General features: G+C 59.8%; 1 protein-coding gene across 5 annotated transcripts in view; it reads left to right on the forward strand.

The window, feature by feature from the left end:
- Window positions 1–23,712, forward strand: part of CDH4 (cadherin 4) — a 607,874-nt gene extending 584,162 nt beyond the window's left edge. For 4 of the 5 annotated variants that reach the window (XM_037812039.1, XM_037812040.1, XM_037812042.1 and 1 more), the window contains 7 exons: window positions 3,801–4,054; window positions 6,523–6,665; window positions 9,333–9,566; window positions 10,428–10,661; window positions 13,674–13,813; window positions 14,830–14,994; window positions 17,793–19,568. In XM_037812039.1, the coding sequence (XP_037667967.1) occupies window positions 3,801–4,054; window positions 6,523–6,665; window positions 9,333–9,566; window positions 10,428–10,661; window positions 13,674–13,813; window positions 14,830–14,994; window positions 17,793–17,999 (1,377 nt within the window). In that variant the 3' untranslated portion in view covers window positions 18,000–19,568. Of the gene's footprint in view, window positions 1–3,800; window positions 4,055–6,522; window positions 6,666–9,332; window positions 9,567–10,427; window positions 10,662–13,673; window positions 13,814–14,829; window positions 14,995–17,792; window positions 19,569–23,600 lie in introns of those variants that run through there. The other variant, XM_037812041.1, reaches the window with a different exon arrangement.
- The last annotated feature ends 3,357 nt before the right edge of the window (window positions 23,713–27,069 follow it).

Here is a 27,069-nt window from a genome sequence, read left to right on the forward strand (position 1 = left end):
CGTGAAAACCTCACAGTTGTTGACATGCTGCCTTGTTTGCTTCCTCTAGACCTTTGCTGAAGTATTTTCTTAAAATTCCCAGTCCTCGTGATCTCCCGTCTCCAGTCAATACATTTTCTTACTTAACCACAATACACACCCAACAACATCAACCCTAGTTCCTGAAGATCGTCCAATATGAGTGCATGTTCAATTTCCTTTCATTTTTCCAAAAAAAATCTCTTGGCCATCACATCGCTCAAATCCAAATCCAAGCGGGGCCCACACATCGCATGAGGCTGTAGCACCTCTTAAGTCTCTCATGGTCTAGAACATTCCATGAGATCTGGATCTGTTGCTGGCTTCCTCACTGTCTTACCCTCCTGCCTCATTTCTGGGATTTACCCCCGAAGGTCTCCCTCTGGCGACGAGCCTCGTGGAAGGAGCTGGGGGGCCTTGGGGAGGCCCGTGTCTGCTTGTCCACTTATGGTCACCCAAGCCTGACCCCAGGTCAGAGGTGACAGCCTGTGCCCTTCATCGTAGGGCTGACTTCCCCGGTGACGGGTGGGTGGCACATCGTGCACTCTGGATACGTCCTTCTCCATCACTTGCTTCTGTTGGTTTCACCGTCCACTGATAACCATGGTCTAAATTAATTTCTTTACAAGGGTACACAACGGTGCTTTTAAAGTCCTCTTGTCCCTTGTAAGTCCCTTTGTTGGAATTCCTCTGCACAGAGGAGCTTGCTTTCCCTCGTCCCCAAGGCCTGCTTGATTACTGGAAGTGCTACTTCCCTCCGCTGATGATATCCTCCCGGAGTGCTGCAGCCGCCACGGTACCTCCCTCGGCGTCGAGTCCCCCCTGCCTCCCTGGGGAAGGACCCTTGTGATGGCAGCGGGGCCGTCCGGGACAAGCCCCGGCGCAGCTCCTCCACGTGCCCACAGCTGCCAGGTGCCTTTGGCCGTGAGAGGGGACACTCACAGGCTCCAGGACAGGGACCTCAGTGTCTCTGAGGCCATTATTCAGCCAACCACGGCGACAAAGGAATTTTTTTCTTTTTGGCTTTTTCATTTTCTCATTGTCGTCAAGAATGCATGGATTCGTATCTTCATGCACTCGCCATTGCAGTCATTGTTTTTGGTGCTCGAATTGTCCCTCGGGCTGTCCCTGTGTCCTGCCGTGAGCCCACCGCTTTCGAGGGCGTCTTTGCTTTCTGGTCCAACAGGACGCCCCAGGTTCACGTTGTTCATTTCTTGCCTCACCGCCACGTCCGCCGTTCCGTTAGGGAAGAGGCTGTTCAGAGACCGGAGTCTGGGGCCGACGGGCTGCGGCCACTGCACCGTCCTCACTTGCGGGCAGTTCCAGGCGCAGAGCAAGGAAGGACGTCTCAAAGCACGTGCTCGGACTCATCATTTCAAATTTGCTTTGTTGGTTCAAATGACTTCAGATCTAGCATTGGAGGGTCTTTATGTAACGTCATCGATCTTAGACTTGTTTCTCATTTCTCATTACACTGAAAATCCTGGCTCCTAACAATAGTGACATGATTTTCTATTTACTTTATCCTACAATATATATATAAAGTTTTACAAGAACAAAACCAAAATCACTACCAACAGCACGGAGACCCAGTGAGTTTAAGATTTCTTGGCAAATACTGTTGCCCTGAGGAGGCCTTTCAAGGACTCGCCACCTGAACGCTGAGTTCTCAAGTCACCGGAAAGAGTGATTTTCTTTGAGAGTTATGTTGTCAGTTTGTATGCACTTAGGTTCATTTAATTCATTTGTTTGCAATTTTTATGGGGCTGCCTTTATATACATAATTTTATTTGTAACACCCAAAACGTGAGGATGTTGGGTGTTGAAGGACTCCGAGTCAGAGATATGTGGCGATACATGTAGCAAAGCTCTTCTCCCCGCCGGTCCTTCCCTCTGCCGACGGTGGCCATTTTTGAGTCTCTGGTGTATCCTTGCAGTGTTTCTTTGTGCAGATGTGAGCAAATATATAATATATATATAAATACAGATTCCTCTTTTCCCAGGCATGTTTCCTTTCCCACTCGCCATTAGGGCCTGGCGATCCGTCCACTGCAGTCCCTGAGACCTTCCTCGTTCCTCACGGCTGCCAGGTCCTCCACTGCCTGGTGGGCGGCGTCCATCCAACCAGCCGCTGCCGATGGACATTGGGGTGTTCCCAGTATTTTTGCCTCTACAAGTAATGCTGCAATGAACACCCTTGTGCCTAGGTTACATTGCATGTGATTAAAAGTTCAGTTGCCGTGTGGGTTTTTATGGTTTGGTTTGGTGCTTTTTGGTGGGAGAGTTGCAAGCTTTGCAATTGAACAGTTACCTGTCTTGGGCACCAAGCTGCTCCTGTGCAACTTCCCTTCCTCCTCAGAATGCGTGAGGAAAGCCTGCGAAGAGCTCTCCTGAGCCTCACCACAGTAACCAGATGATTACAGAGGACAGAGGACATCCTGGTATCTGTCAGCCGGGTCCTGCCCACCGAGGGTTTCCCTGGAAGGGGGTGGCAGGTGTTCCGTTTGCCAAAGCTGCCGGAATGCAACAACCAGAGATGGGTTGGCCTTTTCAATGGGGATTTATTAGATTACAAGTTACAGTTCTAAGGCCATGAAAATGTCCAAATAAAGGCATTAAGAGGAAGATACCTTCTCTGGGGAAAGGCTGCTGGCATCTGGGGCTCCTCTGTCACATGGGAAGGCACATTGGCCGCGTCTGCTGGTCCTTCTCTCCTGGCTCTGGTTTCAGTGGCTCTCACTCTCAGCTCCCGTGAGTCCTTCTTGCTTCTCCCGGGTGTTTCTCTCTAAGCATCTGGGGGTCCTCTCTCAGCTTCTCCCGGGCAAACTCTGGATTTCATTTCTTAGCTTCTCTCCTGGCTCTGATGTGGCTGTCCCCAAAATGTCTCCCTGTGTCTCTGAGTTTCATCTCTTTTATCCTCTTGTAGAGGACACCAGTAAAGACGATTAAGACCCACCCTGAATGGGCAGGGTCACATCTCCATGGAAACAATCTAATCACAAGGTCCCACCCAACAACAGGTCTGCCCCCCCCAAGAATGGATTAAAAGAACACGGCTTTCCTGGGGTCCATGTAGCCCAGACGAGCACACAGGGGAAGGGGACACACAGCCCTGGGGTGCTGGCTGTAAGTCACCGTCAACGCCCAGTTCTGTGTGTCAACAGGGTTGCCTCCTTCCGGAGCTGAGGGAGGCTCTGCTCCTCGCCTCTCTCCAGGCTGCTGGGGTTTGCTGGCCGTCCTTGGGGCCCCTAGGCTCTCAGACACGTCACCCCAATCCCTGCCTCGGCGTGGCCTTGCCCCCAGGTCTGGGGTCCTCTCTCCCTGTCTATTATAGAGACACCTGCCACTGGGGGTGGGGTCAGCCCTGATCCGGGATGACCTCAGCTCAGGACCGTTGCAAGACCCTGTTTCCAAGCCAGGACACCTTCCCAGGTCCCAGGTGGGCGTATCTTTTGGGGGCCTCCATTGACCCACTGCAGCTGGCGAGGCACCCCCCCCCCCACCAGAGAGCAGGGTAGGGGGCACAGCATCACCACAGCCTGGTGAGAGCCGGAGCTGGGGTCCCCAAGAACACAGCCCCCCATGCCATGGCAGGGGGCGGGTGAGGGTCACTCACCCCAATCTCTTTCTCCTCCCACTGGCCAGCCCAGCAGGAAGCCAGGCGATGATCCCCAGAGACCAGCCTCCTGGGGTGCCCAGCGGGGAGTAGTGGGAAGGGGGTGCCCGGAAGCAGCCGCTGTGTGCCCGTGCTGCCCGGCTCATCGCTCGGCCCTCCATTGCAGGCGGTGGACTACGAGCTGAACCGAGCCTTCATGCTGACCGTGCTGGTGTCCAACCAGGCGCCCCTGGCCAGTGGCACCCAGATGTCCTTCCAGTCCACGGCAGGCGTGACCATCTCCGTCATGGACGTGAACGAGGCCCCCTACTTCCCCTCGGACCACAAGCTGATCCGCCTGGAGGAGGGCGTGCCCGCGGGCACCGTGCTGACCACCTTCTCGGCAGTGGACCCCGACCGCTTCATGCAGCAGGCCGTGAGGTGGGTGCGCCAAGCACAGCTCCCCCGGCCAGGCCCGGGGCCCTGGAAAGTGCCCTCGAACCTCTTGCACACCCCGGTTTCCTGATAGAAGAGTCCCCAAAAGCCCAGTGAAACCCACCACCTGGAGCTTCTCCGGGCGGGTGGTTGGGGGCCGGGAGCAGCAGACACCCAAGTCCTGGGCACAGCAGGGTCTCCCCGGCCCAGCCGACACGGGGGTCGGTGCAGGGCAGCGAGCACACCATACGACCGTCACTGTTGTTTCCGGAACAAGGGGGTGGAAACCAGAAGACGCTCGGCAGTGTCGGGGTCAGGCCGGCTGTGCTCCCACCTCCACCCTCACCAGCAGCACGGCTGTTGCCCCGTCTGTAAATGCATGGGCCCCAGAGGCCCTCGTAGGGGCGAGCGGGCCGGTGACCGCCGTGGGAGGGACCCCAGACATGAGCGCAGCGTCCACGTCACCACTCAGGGACAGACGTCCAGGGTCTCGGGCCCCAGCGTCCAGGCAGCCTGATCACAGGGAGCCCCTCGCGCAGCCCGGGGACCCATGGACCCTTCCGGCCACGTGGCCTCAGCGACAGCACAGCTAATATTAGAGACAATGGCTTTTGGATAAAATAAATAACAGACAAATTCCCGCAGGGGAGCCCCAACCTCCCGTTTCCCAGGGCCAAGGGCTCTTTCCAGAACAGACCCCTCCTGGGATTTGAGGGCACAACCAAATTCCCCGGAACCCACTGTGATGGCAGAATGTGGCAAGGCAGATCTGTCCAGGCCGGCGCCAGGGGCCGAGCTGGGGAAAACTGCCCAGGGGGCTCCGTGTGCCCTGGGAGCTCAGGCCAGCCACCCCCGCCCACGGCTCCTCCAGACCCCTACAGCCCCAGCACCCACCCTGCAGACCCCAACTCCCACCCCTCTGCCCCCACCTCTCACCCTGTAGCTCCCCACCACCCACCCTGCAGCCCCCACCTCCCGTCATGCAGCAGGACAGAGCCTGGGCAGAGCCAGAGAGGCTGAGGCAGGTGCAGTATTCAGGGTGAAGTGCACCTGTCAGGCTTGAGTCCCATTTCCGGGATCCCAGCCCTGTAGAACAAATAGGGCCTCCCACATGTCGGGCAGGCGGGTCTGAGTTTCTCACACAGGCTGTCTGGTGTGCGATCCCCCAGTCCCGGGGTCCTTACAAACTCAGCTCGAGACATGGGCCCAAAGAAGCAGCGGGGAACCCGTTCGATAATAACTCGTGTACATGCAGAGGCCGGGGCCTCACCCTATTTCCTCCGCCCCTAATCTCACTGCCTTGTAGCTGCCCTGCCCAAGAGGGCCGTCGTCACCCCGTTCTGTAGATGAGGGGACTGATGCACAGAGAGGTCAGGACCAAGGCCACCCAGCTCCGTGGAGGAGCGGGGACTCAAACCCGCGTCCCCGTGCTGGTTGCTGAGCTGCCGGCCTGTCACCCACAGCATCACACATCCCCAGGTCGAGACGGTGCCCGGCTCCTGTGAGCAGGGAGCGCCTGTCCATCCCCATGTTGGCTTCTAGCCTCAGACCCCTTCCTGCTGGGTTAACTCCCCACGAAGTGCATCTGCCAACCGGGACCCCTGCCCAGGCCTGTCTGGAGCCACACGGGTGTGCGGGATCGAGGCCCGGGGCCGGGTCAGACGTGACCTGCCACTGACCCCGCCCAGGAGCTCAGGCTCCCACTCCCTAGGCCCTTCCGGGGCAAAGGAACCCAGGGCGGCCCCCACCCTGATTCTCGGCCACCCTGCCCCACCGCCCACCTGGGAGGGAGGGCTGGGGAGGGCAGTGGGCTCGGCCTGCTTACCTGGCGCCCGACTCACCAGCAGGGTGACCTGGGCTGGCCCCGGAGCCCCTTCCTCCTCTTTAGCACTTGGGGTGTGGGGGACGAAACGCCGCCTTCCCAGGTGGCCCAGACCCTGCTGGCGTCTGCAGACAATAAAGCCCACCGCACGCCCCACTATTGTCAGCCAGGGGCCCCCCTCCAGGAGCCGGCCCAGCCCTTCCCCAAGGTGACCCTGAGCCGATGGAGGCCACGGCCATTCAGCTCTGCGGAATTCAGATGGTCTGTGCCACTTCAGGCCCCTCACACAGCCAGCGCCGAACCCCCGAGGCCCGAGCTGCCTCCTGCCTCCTGCTGGCGGCCTGAGGTCACGCCCCCTGCGACAGATGAACCCAAAGGGGAGGTGGAGGGATGGCGTCCCCAGGCACAGCCCCCCCAAAGATGGGCGATGGCACCAATGCAGGGGAGCCTGTCCTCCCGGCCAGGTGCATGGGCTTCCCTGGGGACGGGGAGCAGGAGCCTGGGGGTGGGGACAGGGCTGGCTGGTGACCCCTTAGGTGCTGGGCAGCAGGCTGGCAAAGCTGCCCACCCCCAGGTGGCAAGGAGGGGGGGGGCTCCAGGGCAAGGCCCCCCAGGCCGGCAGGGCCTCATGCCCTCGCCCCCTCTCCCGCAGGTACTCAAAGCTGTCGGACCCGGCGAACTGGCTGCGCATCAACACCACCAATGGGCAGGTCACCACGGCAGCCGTCCTTGACCGCGAGTCCGTCTACACCAAGAACAACGTCTATGAGGCCACCTTCCTGGCTGCTGACAATGGTGCGCCCCAGCTGGGGGGCTGGGGGTGCAGGATGGTCCGTGGTGCTGCCAAGTGGGGGCTCTGTTGCCCAGGCAGCCACCCTCCCTCCCCCTTCCAACACCAGTCACTCCGTCCGATGACCCTCCATCACCACCCAGCGGGCACGGGGGTGTCAGGGCAGCAGGCAGGTCCAGGCCCACCCCGGCTCTGAACAGCTGCGTCCCCTGGGTGCCACCTCTCGGGGCTCTGACCACACGTGGTACACACCCTCACAGCCGTCAGAGCAGGGGGCCGTGGGGGGGAGCTGGTGATGGGGCCCCAAAGGCTGGGGCGCCCTGGAAGCACAAGGGGGCAGGGGCGAGGCTCCTGGGCACAGGTGGAGCCCGCCCCACCCCCCCAGGGTTGGAAGGGGCGAGGATGGACCAGTCAGAGGCAGCCAGCAGGGGTGGCTACAGGCAAAAGAAGGTTCCAGAGCACTTGGGATTTTCTGGGGGAGTAGGGTGCTGGGAGTCGTGGCTCTCAGAGGCTGCCCTTCCCTGGACCCAGGCATCTGGACGCTGGGAGACCCCTGGCCCTTCCCGCTCACAGAGCAGGAGTGGGTGGGAGGGAGGATTCTAGAACCAGAGTTTGTCCCTGCCCACCACTTACTGGGGGACTTTGCCTCTCCTTACCCCAGCGCAGGCACATGGGGCTGTGAGCACAGAATGCATCAGCATCTCCCAGGGCTCACTGCACAGGGCCTGGCAAGGCAGAAGCACTCGACCAACTCCTGCCCTGACCGCTCTCACTGTTCTCATTATCCACTGAGCACCCGCTATGTGCCAGGCTCTTGACATCAGTGAGCAAAGCAGATAAATCTCCCTGCCCCTGAGTGGCTGACTTCCAAAGGCTGAGTGCCTCAGCTAGAACCAGGTTCAGCCACATGTTGAAAAATAATAGTAATTTCAACAAAATTGAGGTTTATTGTCTCTCATATAAAAAAAGGCTAGAGACAGGCAGCCTGGGGGTGGTACAAGAACCCAGGCTCCCTCGGTGCCACTCTACCCTCCCTAGTGTGCCACAACATGGCCCAGAATGACTGCCGGTGTTCCAGCCATCACGGCCACACTCAGGAAGCCCTTCTAAGGACTTCCAAGAAGCTTTACACGAGGGTTCCACTCAAGCTCCCATTACCAGAACTTAGTCATGTGGCCACATCTCGCTGCAAGGGAGTCTGGGGAATATAGTCCAGCTGGGCTGCAGGGGAGTCTGGGAAATGTAGTCTGGCTGGGCAGTGATCCCAGTTAAAATTGGGGCTCCAGTTCTAATACTCAGGAAGACAAGGAAGAGCCCATATTGGGGGACACTCAGCAGTCTCTGCCCCAGGGAGACAGGTGGGAAAGAAGCCAATGTGATAACTTCGGGTAGCGAGAATGGTGGGAAAGGAAAGAAAACAGGGCTGTGGGCGAGAGACATGGGGCGTCTCAGCTGGGGAAAGAGAGCTGTTCTCGGGGCAGGAGGAGCTGACCCGAGGGAAGAGCGGAGAAGGAAGATGGGCAGGAGGGGGAGGTTCCGGGGCCAGGCAGCAGCGCGTGCACAGGCCCTGGCCGTCGCTCACCCTGCCGGCCTCCGCCCGAGCACCCTGGCCGCCAAGCCCCGACAGGGGACACACCCCTCCAGCAGCCCGAGCCCTGGGATGGGATTAGAAAGCAATTTTAAACGAAAGCTTGCTGTTCAGTGGAGCGGTGGGACACCCAGGAAGACACGGAGCCTGGCGTGCGGGACAAGCAGGCGAGCCCCCGAATCATGGCCTCCGGGCACCTCTCCTGGTTACAGGCCGTGTCGCCATTGCCTTACCAAAGCAGTTTTCAAAGGCGGGTGTTGCCTTAAAAGTGTCTTGATGCTTTTTCTGGAAGATTAAAGAGATGTCCTGCAGGATATCTTTTCTCACACCCTCTGCCTGCCTCCACCAAGGGGTGTGGTTATTTGCGTGGGGTCGGGAGTTGCCGTCGGAAGGCAGAGCCCGGGCAGAACGTGCTACTACGGAGCCGTGGGGTGGGGCCTCCCCGTCTGTTCTCTCGGGCTGCCCGGCACGCGCCCACCAGCACCGCTGGCCCAGGCTGAGGAGGGGCTGGCATATGGGGGGCTCGGGGCACAGCGGGATCCGGTGGATCCCTGAGGGGCTTGGGGGTGGTGCAGAGAGGAGGAGCCAGGCAAACGCAGGAGGGAAGGGAAGGCTTTGCCCAGAGAAGCCCCAGGCTAAGGGAGGATGGAAGGCAGGCCGGCTCCAGCTGTGCAGAGCCCCATCTGCTCAGCACCCCGGGAGCCCACCTTGGGCTCCCAGCGGATAGCGAGGGCCCCCGGGGCAGGGGGAAGCTTGGCGAATGCCATGTTGTTCCACTCTGCATCAGCAGAGAGTGTGCCTGTCCTCCGTGGCTCTGCCTGGATGCTGTTTGCAGCTGTTTGCAGCTGTTTGTGCGGGGGGCGTGGCGTGGCGACATCGCTGCCTGTGCTGGGGGGCTCTGGTTTCTGTATATATGGGTTGCTCACTGAGGGGCTGGGCATGGCCCTGAGGGTCCGGGCAGGTGGGACTCCATGGCTGTGGCCCTGTGTCTATGGTGCAGGGTGTGGTTGGCCCGAGGCGCGTCCATGGCTGTGTGCCTGGGGGGCCCATGAGTGACCCCATGTGGTGCATGCCTGTCCCGCAGGGATCCCCCCGGCCAGCGGCACCGGTACCCTGCAGATCTATCTCATCGACATCAACGACAACGCCCCCGAGCTGCTGCCCAAGGAGGCGCAGGTGTGCGAGAAGCCCAGCTCCAACGCCATCAACATCACGGCGGCCGACGCGGACGTCGACCCCAACGTCGGCCCCTACGTCTTCGAGCTGCCCTTCGTGCCGTCCACTGCGCGGAAGAACTGGACCGTCGCCCGCCTCAACGGTGAGCCCCTCGGCGCGCGCCCGCCAGCGACCGGGAGCGTTGGGGCCCTGGGGGAGGACGCCGCCACGTTGGGGCGGCCCAGGGGGCCCCCTTGCCCCTCGAGAGCCTCGCCCCTGAGGACGGGACCGTGGCCAAGCCGACAGCCCACCCCGAGGAGGCCAGGAAGCTCTTCCCAGCTCCCTGTTACACAGCACAGCCTCGCGCCCCCGTGCCGGAGCTCCGCTCACGTCCGTCACCACTTCCTGCGCCGCGTCCCCGACCGCGCCCTTAGGGTGCTTCCCAGATGGGGGCTGGTGAATAAAAGCCTATCGAAATGTTGGAATTGCAAGAGCACTGTGAAAATGCCCTCTGGAAAGGTTATACCCGTTTCTAGTTCCTCTAAGAGTGTGGTGAGAGGGGGGCCTGTTTCCCCAAACACTCACCAACCCTGATTTTTATCATCTTAAGAAAGATTTTACCAATTTTATGGGCACAAATCTTTGTTTCCATTTGCATGTCCTGACTACCGGTGGACATTTTTTCGTGTATTTACTGTCTGTCTATTTATTTCATATGCAAATTGTTCAAGACCTTTGCCTGTTTCTCTTTGGTTTTTTTTTTTCTAATTGATTTGCTAAAACTCTTTATATATTAACGAAGTTAACTCTTCATCCTTCATCGGCACCACGGTTCTCCTGCCTTTTAACTCCATTTCCAGCGCAGGGCATGTTGTGTGTCCACCCTCTGTCTGTTAGCACTCTGTGCTATGTGGGGCGTGTCCGTGTGTCCGCCCCCGTCTGTTAGTGCTCCATGCCGTGTGGGTCCTCTGGAACCCGGGAGGGGCTGGCCCGCACTGAAGGGGCCTCCCCTGCTCTGCACCAGGTGACTACGCCCAGCTCAGCTTGCGCATCCTGTACCTGGAGGCTGGGGTGTACGACGTCCCCATCATCGTCACCGACTCGGGGAACCCTCCCCTGTCCAACATGTCAATCATCAAGGTCAAGGTGTGCCCGTGCGACGAGAATGGGGACTGCACCACCATCGGTGCCGTGGCGGCGGCCGGCCTGGGCACGGGCGCCATTGTGGCCATCCTCCTGTGCATCGTCATCCTGCTGAGTGAGTGTGCGGTGGGGGCCTCAGGGTGCAGGACTTTGGGGGTTTGGGGTGGGGCGTGGGGACTGTTGGGGTGTGGACGAGGTGCAGGGGCCCTCAGGGTGGGGGGGCGTGCCCAGGGTGCAGGCAGGCACAGAATGTGGAGGTGTTGGGGGTGCAGGGGAGGGGGTGTTGGGGGTGCGGGCAGGCACGGGCTGCAGGGGCACAGTGACTCTGTCCCAGGGCTGCCAGGAAGAGGCAGAGCCCGGGCTCAACCCCTCAGCTGCGTCTTTTAGGAACCCACCGATAGGGTCGTGGAGAAGTGGGATCTCCCGATCTGGCAGCTCAGCATGTCTCCAGGGCCCCACCAGCACCCCACCCTGCTTCCAGGCTCCCCCGTACCCTGAGGCTGGCTCTGTGGGGCCCTAACAGCCTACAGGCAGCCCACGGGGTGGATGGATATAGGGGAATGGACGCAGGGGGACAGACACTGGGGGACAGGCACTAGGAGATGGACACTGGGGGGGTAGACGCTGGGGGACGGGTGTGGGGGACAGACGTAGGGGGACAGACACTGGGGACGGGCACTGGAGGACGGATACTGGTCAATGGACACACACTGGGGGACGGACATTGGGGGTCAGATGCTGGGGACCAAACGCGAGGCTCCCTCGGACTGGACTGGCTGAGGTCACCTGCACCCCTTGGGACTGGTCACTGCGCAGGGAGTGGCCAGCGCTCTTCAGCTCAGCCCCGGTCACGTGCTCCACCAGTTCCTTGCCTTTCCCAGACCACGCAGGTCCCCAACAGGAGTGGGGCCTGGGGAGGGAGGAGGGACACAGGAGAAGCAACCCCAGATGTCCCCGAGCCCCATCCTCCCGCCTGGACAGCGGCGCCCGGCCCGATGATAACCAAGGCCACAGGTGGGCGGCGGGACAGGCAGAGACAGGCCGAGGCTGGGCCTCTCCATCTCAGACCAGGTCCGAGAGCGCCCCCTCCCCCAGGAGCCGAGCAGCCGCTCCAGGCCGTGGTCTGCTCCACGCACCAGGCTAAGTCGGCCCCGTCCACAGGCCGTTGGATTTGTGAGGCTTTTCCCATTTTCAGAAATAACAGCTGAAGGCAGCGATGGCATTTATGGGGGGTCTTAGAACTGTAATTTGGGGAGCACAGTCAGGTGGCAACCCAAATCGTGCCCCGTCTTGGCGTCCCCAGGTGAGGGGTTTTAAAGGAAGAGAAGATTTGATGAGGTGTTTCCGGTTGGCGGGTACTTTGGGTCTCCACTGTCCTTCGGGTTGTACCCCGCTGAGTCCTTTATCTCGTGGTTCGCTTCTGGCACCCCATGTCCTTGGGTTTGGAGGCGCGTCGGGGCCTGTGCTCTCTGGCCGAGATTGGCCTGGGAGAAACCTCCCGAGTGACCCTCCAACCCCGCTGGAATCTCTTGGCTATAGCGACGCTACGTTGCCTTGTTTCTTTTTACGAGCTCCGAGGCCCCCTTGAAGTGTCGTCTTCTAAGAAGCTCTGCCAGGCACTGTCAGCCTGACGGGCGTTTTCCGGGCCGGAGCTGAGGCAGCCATTTACGGGAAACGGCTCCGTGCGGGGGGCTCCACCTCTTCGCGTGCCCCCTCCTTGGAAGAGGCGCCTGGGCTCACGGGCAGGGACCCGGCTCCCCGAGGCAGCAGCCTGGCCCGAGCAATGCCGGCTGGGGCCAGGGGTCAGCGCTGGAGGTGCCCGCAGGGCCGGCACTGCCCACCATTCTGAGCATGGCTGCCCTGGTCGGTGCGTCCGGGGAGGAGCGGGGGCCCTGCCGACCACACGCCCCTCCTCCAGCCACCGTTCATCTTTTGTTTGGCAAATGTGCCCGAGTGCCAGTCCAGCCATTCTTGTGGAGGGTCCATCCCGCTGAGACCAGAGTTCGAGGTCTTGCTTGCACGGTTGGCAGGCCCCCCTTCTCCTGGACCTCAGGCTCCCTCACAGGGAGGCACCCCCTCGCCACACCCCCAGCCCGTCCACCCCCACAGCAGATGTCGGCACCTGCAGGACTCTTCCCTCCGAGCCTGTACTTCAGAATCCTTCTTAGCACAGCGCTGCAGCGGCCACCTCCTCGTAGCCCCAGAACCCCGCTCAGGCGGGCACCTCCGGCTCATCCTCTCTGTTGTGCTAAGTAGTGACCCGTCCTGTCTGGCCTCAGTCCCCACATCTGTGAAATGGGTGCTGATGGGTGAGGGTGAAGTCCCCAGAGAGCCAGACACCCTCAAGAAGTGGCCAGGGAGGGGATGTGCCGACAGGACCTGGGCCCCCCCAGGGGCTGGAGCATTCAGGGGGCTGGGACGAACAGAGCGGCTGGGGGGGCAGGGCCTGGGCACAGAGGGCAAAGGGCACAGGGAGGGGCCTTCTTAGCCCCTGCAGCCCGCTCTGCCGGGCCCCACCCGGATGGCCGCACGGAGGGTCCTGGGCGCTCCTTGGGTGGGGTGGGGGCTGGCTCACTCCCCCTCCTCCCTGGCCTGTCCCGAGGCTGCCTGCCGTCCCCACCTGCCATTTCCGGTGGGTTCCCGCTCTCCCCGAGGCAGAGCCTCTTTCCAGCATGGGAGGACCCCTCCCTCCCTCAGGGGCGCCTGAACCCACCCCCCACTCCTGCTCCCTGGAAGGCGATGGCCAGACATCGCGTGGGCTGCCGGCCTGTCCCCAAGGGGCTGAGCGCTGCGTGGCCCCGCTCCAGGGGGTCTTGGGGGGTAACACTTAGAAAATAGCTCCCAACAGTGACCCAGACCCAGGTGGCGAGTGGGAGGCAGGGGGCCTGGAACCTGCGCACATGCACAGACAGGTGTACCCGTGTGCACACCCAGATCTGTGCATGCGTGTGTGTGCATGTGCCCCCGTGTTGGGCCCTCTGCATGAGCACACACCCTCAAGCACACAGACGTGCATGTGCACCTTATGCATACGTGGGAGCTCACAAACCACGTGCGTGCACAAATGTACGCCCTCATGCACAGACACGCACACATGCTCACGCACACCCGCCCGCCCCGCCCGCAGCCATGGTCCTGCTCTTCGTCGTGTGGATGAAGCGGCGGGAGAAAGAGCGCCACACGAAGCAGCTGCTCATCGACCCCGAGGATGACGTGCGCGACAACATCCTCAAGTACGACGAGGAGGGTGGCGGCGAGGAGGACCAGGTGAGGTCGGGCATGCAGGCTGCAGGCGGGCTCGCCCCGCTCCTCCCCTCACCCCTCCCCATCCCCGCAGCCCCAGCTCCGCGCCCGCCCCTGGGGAGCACGAGGCAGCCCCTCCTGCTGCCCGCACGGCCGTGCCCATGGTGCCCAGGACGCAGTGCCCGCAGCGGGGAGAAGGAGGGCCCCGGCGGTGGGGGCAGGGCTCTGCCGTTGGAAATTGGGGGTCCCGGTCTTGGGGGGCACGTGAGTGTGAGCCATGCGGGCAGAGCACATGTCGGGGAGCCCAGAGCCGGGTGAGGCAGCACGGGAGGCGGGAGGTGCGGCCAGACAAGGCCTTGGTGGAGGGGTGGAGGGTGCAGAGGCGGCGGGTGTGGGGCTAGCATTGCGGGTGGCCCGGGGGCCAGCCGGGGGTGCGGGCACCAGAGTTTGCAGAGCCCCACAGGCCTCTCCTCGGGCTGCTGGCGTGGGGTGCAGAGGGGCGCGGGCCTTGGGCGCTGTTGGACAGCCAGATGCTCCCTCATGGAGGGCTCAGAGGCCCCGGGCCTCCGGGGTGCACACTCCGGGGGGACAGAGAGGCCCAGGGTGGACGGGGGCTTCCCTGTATGAGGTGCTGACCGCGCCCTGGCCTGGGAGCTCAGCCAAGGGGGTCCCTGGGATGTCAGCATCATGCCAGAGGGACGTGGGGGCTCTCACCCCTCACACGTGTCGGGATCCCAGACCCGGACTTCCCCAGCAAACCCCACCTGACTCGGTTTACCAGCGGGCTCCTCTGTCGGTGGAGGTGCTTCTGCAGATGTCCCCGTCAAGGAGGGCTGCCCGGGGGAAGAGGCTGACCACAGAGGGGTCCTGGTGACACAGGCAGAGAATACAGGGCCTACAGAATTAGACAGCGGGTGCCGGGGCCAGGCGAGGGCACACAGCCCAGGGCACTCAGGGTCCAGGTGAGTGACACGACAATGGGACTCTGCTCAGTGGGTTTCCTTGGGTGTCCCCCTGCCCCCGCTGTCCCTGCCCCCCAGGACTACGACCTCAGCCAGCTGCAGCAGCCGGAAACCATGGACCACGTGCTCAGCAAAGGCCCAGGTGTGCGGCGGGTGGACGAGAGGCCGGTGGGCGCTGAGCCCCAGTACCCGGTCAGGCCTGTGGTGCCCCACCCAGGGGACATCGGCGACTTCATCAACGAGGTGGGTGCTCCTGAGGCGGCTCCCCCATGGGGCAGGTGCCAGGCAAGCAGGGGACGTGTATCCCGCAGAACCGGGGTCCACGCCAGGCCACGGCCAGCACTCGGGGACCCCCAGCCCTGAGCTCGGACCACACATATCCACTCCGGAGCCCAGAGGGGGCGAGTCCCAGGGCTGGGCGGCTGTGTCCCAGGTGGGGTGTCGGCCTGGGGGGCCAGGTTCTCTCTCGGACATGGTGGGGTCGTGAGGGCCCCTCTGGTGTGAGTGAGGGGTGTGGGAAGAATGAAGTCCAGTGCGTCCCACAGTCCACAGCGCTTTCCTTCCTCCTCCTCCCCTGGCCTACAGGGGTGCGTGGCTCTTGGAGACCCTGCAGCTGGCAGGTGCCCCGTGGGGTGTCGGGGAGAACAGAACTTGCCCCCTATTGAAATAAAATCCTATTACCATGCAACACACAAGCCGTGTCCACCTGCTGGGCCGGCTGGTGCCCTCTCCCGGACGATGACCCAGCCCCAGGCAAGAGTCCAGCAGCCCGAGGCCGCGGGAGGGAGAGGGATGGGGCGTGGGGGGCTTTTCGGACCGGATCTGGCAGTGGTCACACAGCACCGCAGCGTGCAGCTAGCGTGCGACCTCCCGCGCTGATCTGGGGCTTTCGTGACTGCCGTTGGGAAGGCCCTTCCCCGCTGTCTCCTCCGACCCCGAGGCCCAGCGAGAGCCTGAGCCCCAGAGGCCCCTGCAGCTGACCCTGGCCCGCTGCCCCGAGAGAAGCGGCGTCCTCGGGAGTGGGAGCCAGGCCATGCCCCCTAGTGCCGACCCCGACGATCGGGGTTTTGGGGTGACTTAGCATCAGAGTCCCAACCAACAACCGTCCTCCAGACGAGTTTGAAAGCCCCACTCGCGACGTAGCCAGGAAACGCCGCGTTCACCTCCGGGCCCCTCCCGTCCGCGCTCCCACCTTCCTTTGCTGCTTCAAGGAGCCCGTTGCCCTCGGCCCTCCTGGGGTAGCTCTGGCCCCGCGGGCGTGGCCCGTCGGCTCCCGGGACGAGGTCGTTCTTGGTGCCCTTTAACGGAAAGGGCCCCCTCTGGTTTTCCACGCGGTCCCCGGTGCCGATGGTATTTTTAAACGGGGTCGGCCACACCCGCATTTCAGCCTGTGTCGGAATCTAACTTCAAAAGAATTCATTTCAACGGAACGAACGCAGGGAGTGACTCGGCAGAGATACAAGGAGGGAGAACGTGCCCCAAAACACCACGGCCCGGGCCGCGGGTGACGTCTCCAGAGCTGCGCCCGAGCGGAGCGGCTTAGACGGCGCTGCTCCCTGCGGCGCGGTAGCCCCGTTCAGACCCCGAGGGGAGGCCCGCCCGGCTCCGTGTGTGGCAGCCACTTCGAAGCAGCTCAGGGGGTGGCAGGCAGCGGGTGGTGATTAGCCCTCCCCTCCCGGGGGCGGCTGGGCCCAAGTGGACCCGTCGACAGAGAACCGGAAAGAGTGAACATGAAAGAACCGAACTTTCTACTCAGGAAGCTAGGGAAAGCCAGCAAAGCGTCCCCAGGAAAGAAGGAACTGATGCCAAAGCAGGCTCTGAGGCGCCTCCCGGGCCTGGGTCTGGGCCCTCCAGCCCGAGACCCCGGCCCAGCACAGGTCCTCTGACACGCCGCCTCGCGCCCCCTTCGCCCTCTGAAAAGACGCGGGCCGCGCACCGTGACGTGACCCCATCCTGTCCTCTCGCTCTTTAGCCCCAAGGCCGTGAGAAGCCGTTTTTAGGGAGAGGGGTTTCTGTTTCACTGCGCCTGGTGTTAGCTAAGCCCTTCGCCTCCGGGGCGGCCGCTGGGAGACGCCGGGGTGGGGGGAGCTTCTTGTGTCCGGGGGCCTGTTTGGGGGAACCCGTCCTTGGCGGTTGGTTCCAGCGGGCGGCTCCCCGCGCAGCCCGAGTCCCACCATCAGGAGCATCCTCGACGGGGGGTCCCCTGGGCAGGCAGAGCCGGGTCGGCCTGTGGGTGCTCTGCTGTGCTGCCGTCGTTTACAAAGCACAGTTCGATTCCCAGAACCCAAAAGACAGGACGGCCCAGGGGAGCCACGGACGCCTTTCCCACCCTGTGGGGTTGGCTTTATTGAACTGGTTTTCGATCTTGGTCTCGGCTCCCCCAAAGGTAGGCCCAGAGGCGAGGATTAGGGGTGGGTCGTTTCTTTGAAAGGTCACCCCAGGAAGCCATGTTGGGGTGGGGAAGTGAACCGGGAAGGGCAGGTGGGCAACAAGCGGGGCATCATCCACGACCACCGCGAGCTCCTGCAGCTCAATCCTGCGCAGACCTCAGAGGACCAACATGGAGCTCGCTGAGGCAGAGAGATGGGCGGACAGAGGGACAGACAGAGGGAGACAGAGACAGACAGACAGACAGAAGGAAACAGAGCCAGAAAGAGAGAGGAATACAGAGAGGGAGACAGAGGGGCAGAGAGAGAGAAAGAGGCTCAGTGCGGAGCCCCTTGCCCCTGAGGGGGCCTGAAGGGACTTGACTGCGAGCCGCAGGCCCCACCCAGCCCACTCGCCTCACGGTGTTACTTGCAGGCCTCGGACACTGATCTGCCATTCCGTCCTCTCAAACGCCCTTCCCTTCTCACTTCTCTGAAATGCCCTTCAGTTAAACACAGGGAGCTCTTACTGAGCCCCTACTGTATGCAAGTGCTATACCTTCATCCCCTGCCGTAACAGTTCCTCTCTGGGCTCTCCCTCTCCGTTCGGTCAGCGCCCCAGGGCCTGGGGGGGTGGCTCGCCCTCGGCCCTAACCCCCATGTCTCTGCCCCCAGGGGCTGCGAGCGGCCGACAATGACCCCACAGCGCCCCCCTACGACTCGCTGCTGGTCTTCGACTACGAGGGCAGTGGCTCCACCGCGGGCTCCGTCAGCTCCCTGAGCTCGTCCAGCTCCGGGGACCAAGACTACGATTTCCTCAACGACTGGGGGCCCAGGTTCAAGAAGCTGGCGGACATGTACGGAGGCGGCGAGGACGAGTAGGAGCCGCTCTGGGACCCCGAGCAGGACTGCGGCCGCCCACCCCCACCGACCGTGCGCTGTCGTGGTGTCAGGAGGCCCCCCCGCCCCAGCCCCAAAACACACAGCCGCGCCCACCCCACCGCCGACCTGTCACTAAGGGAGAGCGAGAGGCTCCGTCTTAACTTGAATTTCTTAGAGCAGAAGCACTGTTTATAAAAAAAAAATGAAAAGTGCCTTTTGGTACATGTATCAGATCCCCTCAAACTCAGGAGTGACTAAAAACAGGCAAAGTCCCCCCAGACCCCCAGTCCTGAGCGGCCCCCGGCCCTGCCAGTCCCACCTCAGAAGGCATAAATTAAGGAACGGGGAGAATGTTTCTCTTTCTTTTTGTCTTTTTGTTTTTGTCTTACAAAAAAGCTGGTGGCTCCTTGGCCAAAATTTACGAAGAAGCGATAGTTTGAGGGATCCCTTCTCGAGTCGTGTGGGTGCCCCTCAGCCCCCACTGCACCCCGAGACCTGTCCTCCCTCCCGGGCCCCCCGGGAGTCCCGAGGCCGCAGGAGGGGAAACTCCCACAGCCGAAAGCTCCCCTGGGTGCGCCGGGCCCTGGCAACCCAGGAGCCACTGTGCTGAGCTGGCTTTCACCAGGATTCCGGCAGCCCCCCGATTCCTGGGTGCTGTAAATAGCTGGGGCAGGGCAGGCGGGGGCTCAGGGCCCATCCCCGGGGAGCCGCTGGTCTGCCCTTGCTGTCCCCAGGGTCCCCCCAGCCAACCAGAAGTCCTCCCTCAGAGCTGACTGCCACCCCACACGCCACCCGGACGCACCCACCTTCCGGCCCAAACCAGCCAGCATCCTGCCACCCCCTGGCCGGAGCCCTCTGCCCTCCCGGATTTGGCCCCCAGGGGACCCCACCAAAGGTCCAGTGACCCCGCAACAGCGTGGACCCCTGATGGTGCCCAGACCCCTCCAGGCCCTAAGGGCTGGGGGAGAGCTGACGCGCAGGCACGGCGGGACGTGGCGGCTCCTGCACGGGGCGGCCTCAGTGACCACAGCGGACACGGGAGACTCCGACTGCCACTGTCCCCTCTGCTGACCCCTCTGCGCCCGATTCCGTCCGATGCCTGTGAACTGCCTTTGACGGACAGCGGGCTCCCGGTCAGTGCTGGGCCGGTGCTGCCCCAGGTGTGTCTGGGTGGCACACTGTAGACACTGTGCATCTCCTTTCCTTTGGACCTAAATCTTTTCCAGCTGGAGCAGCTGCCTGGGGACAGCTTTGCTGTTGTCACTCTCGGAGCCATCCTTGCTCTCCTGACAGGCTGTTTGACTCGAGTCAGACCCGGGCATCAGTGCCCAGGATTGCAACTGAGATGTGTCCTCGAGGACCCGCTGGGGACAGCCCACGGCTGCGTTTGCTTGCTGGCCCTCTCTCGCTCGCTCGCTCTCTCCCTCTCTCTGCCTCTTGCACGTGCTCCTGCTCTCCGGGGGCATCTCTTGTAGGGGAGGGGAGTGAGGCAGGCACGTGCATGAGGACCCCTGCCTGCTGGTAACCAGGCAGGTCAGGGGTCAGGGCTCCTAGGGGTCAGGAGGCCCTTGCTCCCACCTGGGGAACCGGGGGTGGGGGGGGTTGGCTGGATGTTCTCCTGTGGGGGGCAGGGCCTGTGATCATGGCTTTTCCCCCGCATCTTCATCCATTTCTCCAAAAAGCTTTGGCCTGGAAGATGCACGCGCGTGTGCGAGACACGTGGGTGTGTCCCACTGGACGTCAGGGTCCTACCCCAAACCAAACGCGTCGCCCTTCTCCCCAGAGCTGCACTTGGCCGTGAGGGAGGCAGGCGGAGGGGTGGTCAGTGCCGGGCCTCCGGGGCCTTTGCCCCCCTCTGTGCAGACAGCCGGGTCCCACCCGCACACTGTGGCTCCGCCCCAGAGGGTCCCTGAGGCCTCAGCCCGCTATGCAAATTGCCGAGGGGGGGGGCCTGGCCCGTGAGGACCCCCCTGAATGCTTGGGGCTGTGGCCATTTGAGCTTCGATGCACGTCTTTGTGGGCTGGGGAGGGGGGAGGAGGGCCGGAGGGATGTGAACTGGAATTTTCTGTTTTTGTTTGTTTTTGAAATGTTTGTCCTTCCACGGAGGTCCTGAAGCCAAGGGCGGTGGGTGGACTTGTCTAGGTGTTAAGGGCCCAGGCACCCCAGAAGTTATGGGCTCATGCCTCGAAATCCCAAGGCCTTCCTGGGTTCTGCTCGGGACCGTTCTGGGTGGAGGGTGAGTGGGAGATGGGGGCCGGGCGGTCGTGTCCACCTGCGCTGCCCCTCCCCCCCACCTCACCCCCGAAGCTGCAGCGGCCGGTACGGAGGGACACCGATGTCAAGGAGGCCGACTGGTTCCCCCTTCCACTCCCCACCTGGGGCCAGAGGAAGCTGGGGCTCCCACCCCCACCCGTCCATCCCGGACCTGCACCCCAGCCAGTGACTCAGCATCCGCCAACCGTGCAATTGTCGTCTGACATCTTTCTGTTGTAGCTTGTAGATGCAACGGCTCCGTGACCCGTGGGCCCTGCCCAGTGATCTTTAGGGAAGTTTCTCCTGCAGGAGGAGCCGGTGCTGCAGGGTGGAGCAGCACGAGTGTCCAGGGCTTGCTGGCGGGCAGACCCCCAGCCCACAGCCACCATGCCTGCTGGACCCCGGCCACCCACAGTCCCTGGCCTGGTGGGTCTGCTCTCTCGTGTCTCTGGCACATCTAAAGTGCTGGGCCTCCCGCCACCCAAGGGCAGGGTGACGGCTGGCAGCCAGGCCCTCAGTGCTGCCTCGGTTTCCCTAAGGTGAGCACCAGCCTGACACAGCCCATGCAGACAACTCTGTTTTCTCCAAGGTAAAAAGCCAGGCGGGGGCGGGTGGGGGGGCACAGTTAAAAGGAATAACACCAAAAAGACAAACACTGAGGCTGGCGCACGGTGGCACTGCGTGACACGGCTCCCGGCACCGTGGTGCACATAGATCAGGTTCTGCTCGGCCGCCAACCCGCTGCGGAGCCACCTCTGTGTATAACTGGAGCACATTTTGCTTTTCCTTTCTCTTCTTTTTTCATTCAGATCTTTTTTTTTTTTTTTTTTTGCATGTTTGTTTTCAAAAATGGACAAAATGTGCAGCAGCCCGCATGCCCGTGGTTGTTTTGGGGAAAGACACTGGAGTATGACGTGTTCACGCTGCGACCCGAGCGTTGCGCGGTTAGAGCAACGTTCCAACTTCTTTTGTAATCGTCAACAGCACAACTATTTTGTATTGTCGTTTGTATCATTTTGTACCAAAAAAAAAAAAAAAGGGAAAAAAAAGGGCCGAGTGGATGTTTTCGATGTGTTCTTAGCGCTCACGGAGTCGTCATGTCCCGGGCGTCGGCTGCGGGCGCGCAGCTCCAGAGCAGCCAATAAAGTCCCCTTGCAGAGTCGCCGCCGCCGCCTGGTTTTTCTCCTGTGCACGGACGGACGCAGGGGGGTTCACTCACTCGACACGCCTCACCTGGACCCCCGCCCCTCCCGGCCCCTGCCCGAGGCTCAGGGTAAGAGACATGGCCCCAAGCAGGCGCCCCCCACACCCGGGGCCCCAGGGCCCACGTGTCACGTCTAAGTATGTAGTTTTAGAAGTTGGCAACCAAGCAGAAGGGTACACGGACTCTCTCCTGATGCCCCAGAAGGCAGGTCCTTCCATGGGGGGTGCCCGAGAAGGGAAGCAAGCCCACCCCAGCCCGCTGAGCCCGCCGTGGAGGGGCGTCAAGGGACACCCCGCGTCACGGTGAGAAGCAGGCTCGGAGGTGACCCCACAGCCGGGATTCATGGCCGCCTGGGGGCTGGCGCCCGGCCACACCGCCTCGGGGCGCAGTCCAGACCCCAGCGGGGAGCGGCTGCGCGGAGCTCCTGGCCGTCACCCCTAGGCCCTGACCTTCGCTCCCTCCCCCAAAACGGGCACCCGAGAGGCCGGGTGTGGGTGAGCCCTGTCCTCGGGGGCACTCGCTTCCCCTGGGGGGTGGGGGTCAGGCAGTGCAGCTGGGAGACCCCTTCCCCAGCATACACACCAGCCCCTGAGCCCTGGCCTCCTTCCTGCAGTTTCCTCAGTGGAATTTGATGGGGGGGGAGTGAGAGTTTACCTCCTCGTTTGCACCCCCCCCACAGACACACACACACACACACACACACACACACACACACACACACACGGCAGTAAACCCTGGGGGGTCAGGGGCCAGCAGCTGTCATTCACTCCCCACCTGCCAGACCCAGCACAGAGCCTGGCATGTGCCCAGTGTCAGGACAGCTTTGTTGGGTGGAGGGAGGGAGGGAGGGAGGGGCAGGGGCTGTGGGAAGGAAGGAGGTGGGGGAGGGAGGGAAGGTCTGACCCGATTGCGGGCGGAGCCCTGGGGCGTCCGTGGACGACACCCCCCACCTGCAGGCGGAAGGCCGCCTCCCACCCCATGTGTAGTCACTGATCTGACCCCAAGGTGATCCGAATCCCAGCACTGCCTCTGCCCGCCTGCAGGGCCAGCCCGAGAGGCCCCGTAACCAAGGTCAGGTGGCTGGAGGGTGGGCAGGTGAGGAACTTGGAGGCTGTGTCCACTGTCACTTGGGGAAGCTGCCCTGTGGTGGGAGGACTCATCTTCAGGTAAGCACTGCTCACCTGATCCCTGTGGTTGACAAGTACGGGGTGTTACCTGGTGAGGTGGGGCTGGGGTGGGGTCAGCAGAGGGGAGGGAAGTCTGGGTCTGGGGGTCGAGCCAGGGTCCAGCTCTGACAATCCTTGCTGTATGACCCTGGCCAGGTTGCTCACCCTCTCTGAGCTGGTTTCCTTTTGCTGAAGCTGCTTCAAGTCCAGCAGGCAGGCCAGTGTGGTCTTAGGACCCCAAAGTGATTTTGTAAAATAGCCCAACATTTGCTTTTCCAAAAAGATCTCAAATGGGTCACCCCAAAGGAAGCATAGGGTCGCCTTTCCATTTGGGGTTGGTTTTGCTTTCTGTCTGGGGTGTGGGGCGGCTGCTGAAGGACTCCACGGGTGGGGGGGTGGGGACCTCACCGGCAGGGCAGGAGAGACACCATCGGCGGGAGCTCCGGGGCTGGTGTGCGGGACAAGGGGCTGCTGGAAGGGGCTTTGGGGCTATCTGTGATGTTTCACTTCATATCAGGAGAGTGGCTTCATGTACAACTTGTGTAATTGTAATTTCGTTTTTAGGAAGGTCTAATTTACATTAAATAAAATACACGGGCCTCTCTGTGCAGTGGATTTGACAATCGGGTACAGCGGTGCCATCCCAGCCCAACACAATCAGAGGGTCCACCGTCAGGAAGGCCCCCGCCCACCCCGAGCCGGCCCTGCTGTGACCCCCTCTTCAGGCTTTTGGTTGTGTGACCCGTGACTGTCAGATCCCAGAAAAAGAGTCTAACATGTAAGAGGAATTCCTGACCCAGGGGCCCCGCAGCTTATCTCACAGAAACCAGATGTGCCATAAAGTACGGGTTGAAGGCCGTTTAGAAACTCCAGTCAGGGTGGCTCCTCAATCCCCAAAAGGCAGGTGAAGCCAGATCAGGTATGTCTGTAAGACGAACGACCATAAGCATGCGGTAAAGGCCTCTCCCTCCAAACAGATAATGCAGCTGCGCCTCAAGGAAGAGTAGTGCGTCAGAACCCTCGCGACCGTCAGCTCAGAAGGTGATGAGCCCTCACGGGACACCACTCAGCGGACACCCTTCCCTCCCAACACAGTTTTTTCTTAAAAATGCAGCTCTCAGAAAGCGAGCCGGAGCCATTCTCTTTCTTTTCGCTGGCTCCCACCTGCTTTCTTCCTCTAATAAATCTTAAACTTTTACTTAAAACTTTGACTCGCTGCGTTGTGTGGCTTGTTGAACGACTCCGACCTGAGAGTGGCCTAACGTGGGTTCCCGGGTTCCCTCCTTCCCTCTGCCCCCTGGCACCCCAGCTGCTGGCATGGGTCGCGTGCCCTCCCTCCGGGTCTTGGTGGATGTCAAGGCCAGGATGACGGGGTCACCTGCCAAGGGCGAGCTTAGCTCCCTAAGACCCCGGGCGCTTTCCCCAGGTGGCTGCACCCCACAGCAGCGGGTGGGTATTCCTGGCTCCACAGTCTCCCCGAAACATGGCCCCTGCAGACCCTAAGGTTGCCTGACCTGGGGGCCGTGGTGGCGTTCCCCAATGGCTGATGAGCCCTTTCTCCTGTGTTCATTGGCCATTCCTTGACCTTTTGTGAAACACCTGCTGGTCTTTCGGCTGTTTTTAAATTTGATTTATGTTTTTATTACTGAGTTGTCGGAGTTGTTTGCATTCAATCACTGCATTGTCCGATACGGCAGCCACCAACCAGCAAACTTGGGAAACAGTGAGCCCGAGGGGCGGGCTGTCAGGGTAAAAACACAGCATTTTCAAATGTGTTGTATGAGAAAGGAATGTGAAATACCTCTGATAAATTTATGTTGACTACATGTTGAAATGATATTATTTTGGAAGTATCATTAAAATTAATTTGATGAAAGAGGAAGGTTGGGAGCATGGAGGACACCAGAAGGAAAGATAGAGACTGGAGCTGTATAACTCAGTGACACCTAGAGTGGTCAATGATTCTGATTAAATGTACAAATGTAAGAATGTCTTTACATGAGGGAGAACAAATGAATGCCTACTTTGCAAGGTGTTGAAAATGGATATTATGGGGTGTTCTAGTTTGCTAATGCTGTGGAATGCAAAACACCAGAGACTGACTGGCTTTTATAAAAAGGGGGTTTATTTGGCTACACAGTTACAGTCTTAAGGCCATAAAGTGTCCAAGGTAACACATCAGCAATCGGGTACCTTGACTGGAGGATGGCCAATGGCATCCGGAAAACCTCTGTTAGCTGGGAAGGCATGTGGCTGGCATCTGCCCCAAAGTTCTGGTTTCAAAATGGCTTTCTCCCAGGACGTTCCTCTCTAGCAAGCTTGCTCCTCTTCAAAATGTCACTCACAGCTGCACTGAGTTCCTTCTCTTTGAGTCAGCTCATTTATATGGCTCCACTGATCAAGGCCTACCCTGAATGGGTGGGGCCATGACTCCATGGGAATATCCCATCAGTTATCATCTACAGTTGGGTGGGGCGCATCTCCATGCAGACAACCTAATCCAAACGTTCCAACTTAATCCCCACTATTATGTCTGCCCCACAAGATTGCATCAAAGAATATGGCTTTTTCTGGGGGACATAACACATTCAAACCGGCACATGGGGAAAAATACAATCAATGCAAATTAGAGTCTATAGTTAACAGTAACATGTAATGTGCTTCCGTTAGTTGTAACAAAGGCAATATACAAAGAGAGGGATATAAGGGATTCTTGACATTGGTGTCATTGTCTGAACTTTTTATTGTATTTTAATAATTTTGTCCTTTTTAGTCGTCATTTTTTTCCTTTTTCTTTTTTTTTCTTTTTTTGCCTCTTACTCTTTCTTTGTGGAAGAAATGGAAATTTTCTCATATAGATACTGGTGGTAAATGTATAACTGTGTGATTATACAGGAAATCATTGATTCTTTACTTGGGAGGGAATGTATGGTGTGTGAATAAAGCTGTCTAAAAAGTAAACAGAGGGATACAAGTGCTGGAGAAAATGTGGAGAGAGGGATGTACCTCATTGCTGTTGGTGGGGAGGTAGAATGGTGCAGCCCATCTGGAGGGCAGCATGGTGGTTCCACAGGAAGCTAAGTATGGGGTTGCCACGTGGTCCTGCAATTTGGTTATTGGGTAGATACTTGGAAGAACTGAAAAAAGGGATCTTTACAGTGGCAGTATTCACAATTCACAGTGGATGGAGGTGGCCTAAGGGTACATCAATTGATGAACAGAATGGCCGACTGTGATGTCTACATACAATGGAATACTGAGCTGCTACATGACGAATGTAGTCGTGAGGGATGCAACTAGGTGAAAAGACATTGAGGACAGTATGTTGAGTGAAATAAACCAGGAATGAAAAGAAAAACATTATAAAGCCTCATTAATGTGGACTAACTATAGTGTGCAAACTCTGAGAATTGAATCTGAGAGCACAGGTTATCAGGGGAAGGCTTATTGTAAAGGTTCCTAGACTGCAAGCTCTTAAAACAGTCACATCTGTTCCTGAGCTGTAATGGTTATTCCTAAACTCTGAGATGCTGAGCTGTTTGTGTATAACCTGGTTGGTCCCCGGAACTTCGGGTACCCTGTGTGACACCTGAGACTCAGAGCCAGAACCTGGCAGCAATGAATGTTAGCTTCACCCCACACAGCAAATGTTAGGGTCCGAAAAAAGAGCACAGACTTCAATTAGAGATATGGACGAAACAGACTTGGTTAGGACTAAGGTAAATCAGACTAAAGGGTAACGGAGGATATTGACGGTGTTTTTAAAACTTCAACTTCTGTGTGAGACCAAAGGAAGAGATGTTTATTAGGCTCAAAATCTATATTTTTGTGTATCACACTATATAATTTAACTTGTATGGTCAATTTATTTAAAAACCATAATTACATGGAATGTTGAATAGGAAGTGAAATCTGGTTGGTTTCTACAGGTTAGTGTGGAGCCCCAACACATCCCAGTGTCATCTGGGCAGGGAATAAAGATTTGCGAGGCACCCTTGAGAGACTGGGGGGAAATGTGGAAATACTGAGCTTCTCCACCTGGGGAATTACCGATATTCTCACAAGCATTGGGGGCTACCAGTTTAGAAGGCCAAGCCCTCGATTTTGGGGCTTGCCCTTATGAAGCTTGATACTGCAAAGGAGAAGCTAAATTTGCATATAATTGCACCTATGAGTCTCCCGCTGAGTGTTTCTTTGTTGCTCAGATGTGGCCCTCTCTCTCTCTCTCTCTAAGCCGACTCTGCAGGTGAACTCACTGCCCTCCACCCTACATGGGACATGACTCCCAGGGGTGTAGATCTTCCTGGTAACACCGGATATGACTCCCGGGGATGAGCTTGGCCCTGATATTGTGGGATTGAGAAAGCCTTCTTGGACCAAAAGGGGGAAGCAAACAAACAAAATAAAGTTTAGAGGCGGGGCAAGATGGCAGATTGGTGAGCTGTA

The sequence above is a fragment of the Choloepus didactylus genome, chromosome 19, assembly GCF_015220235.1.
Source record: "Choloepus didactylus isolate mChoDid1 chromosome 19, mChoDid1.pri, whole genome shotgun sequence".
NCBI classification, from domain to species: Eukaryota; Metazoa; Chordata; class Mammalia; order Pilosa; family Megalonychidae; genus Choloepus; species Choloepus didactylus.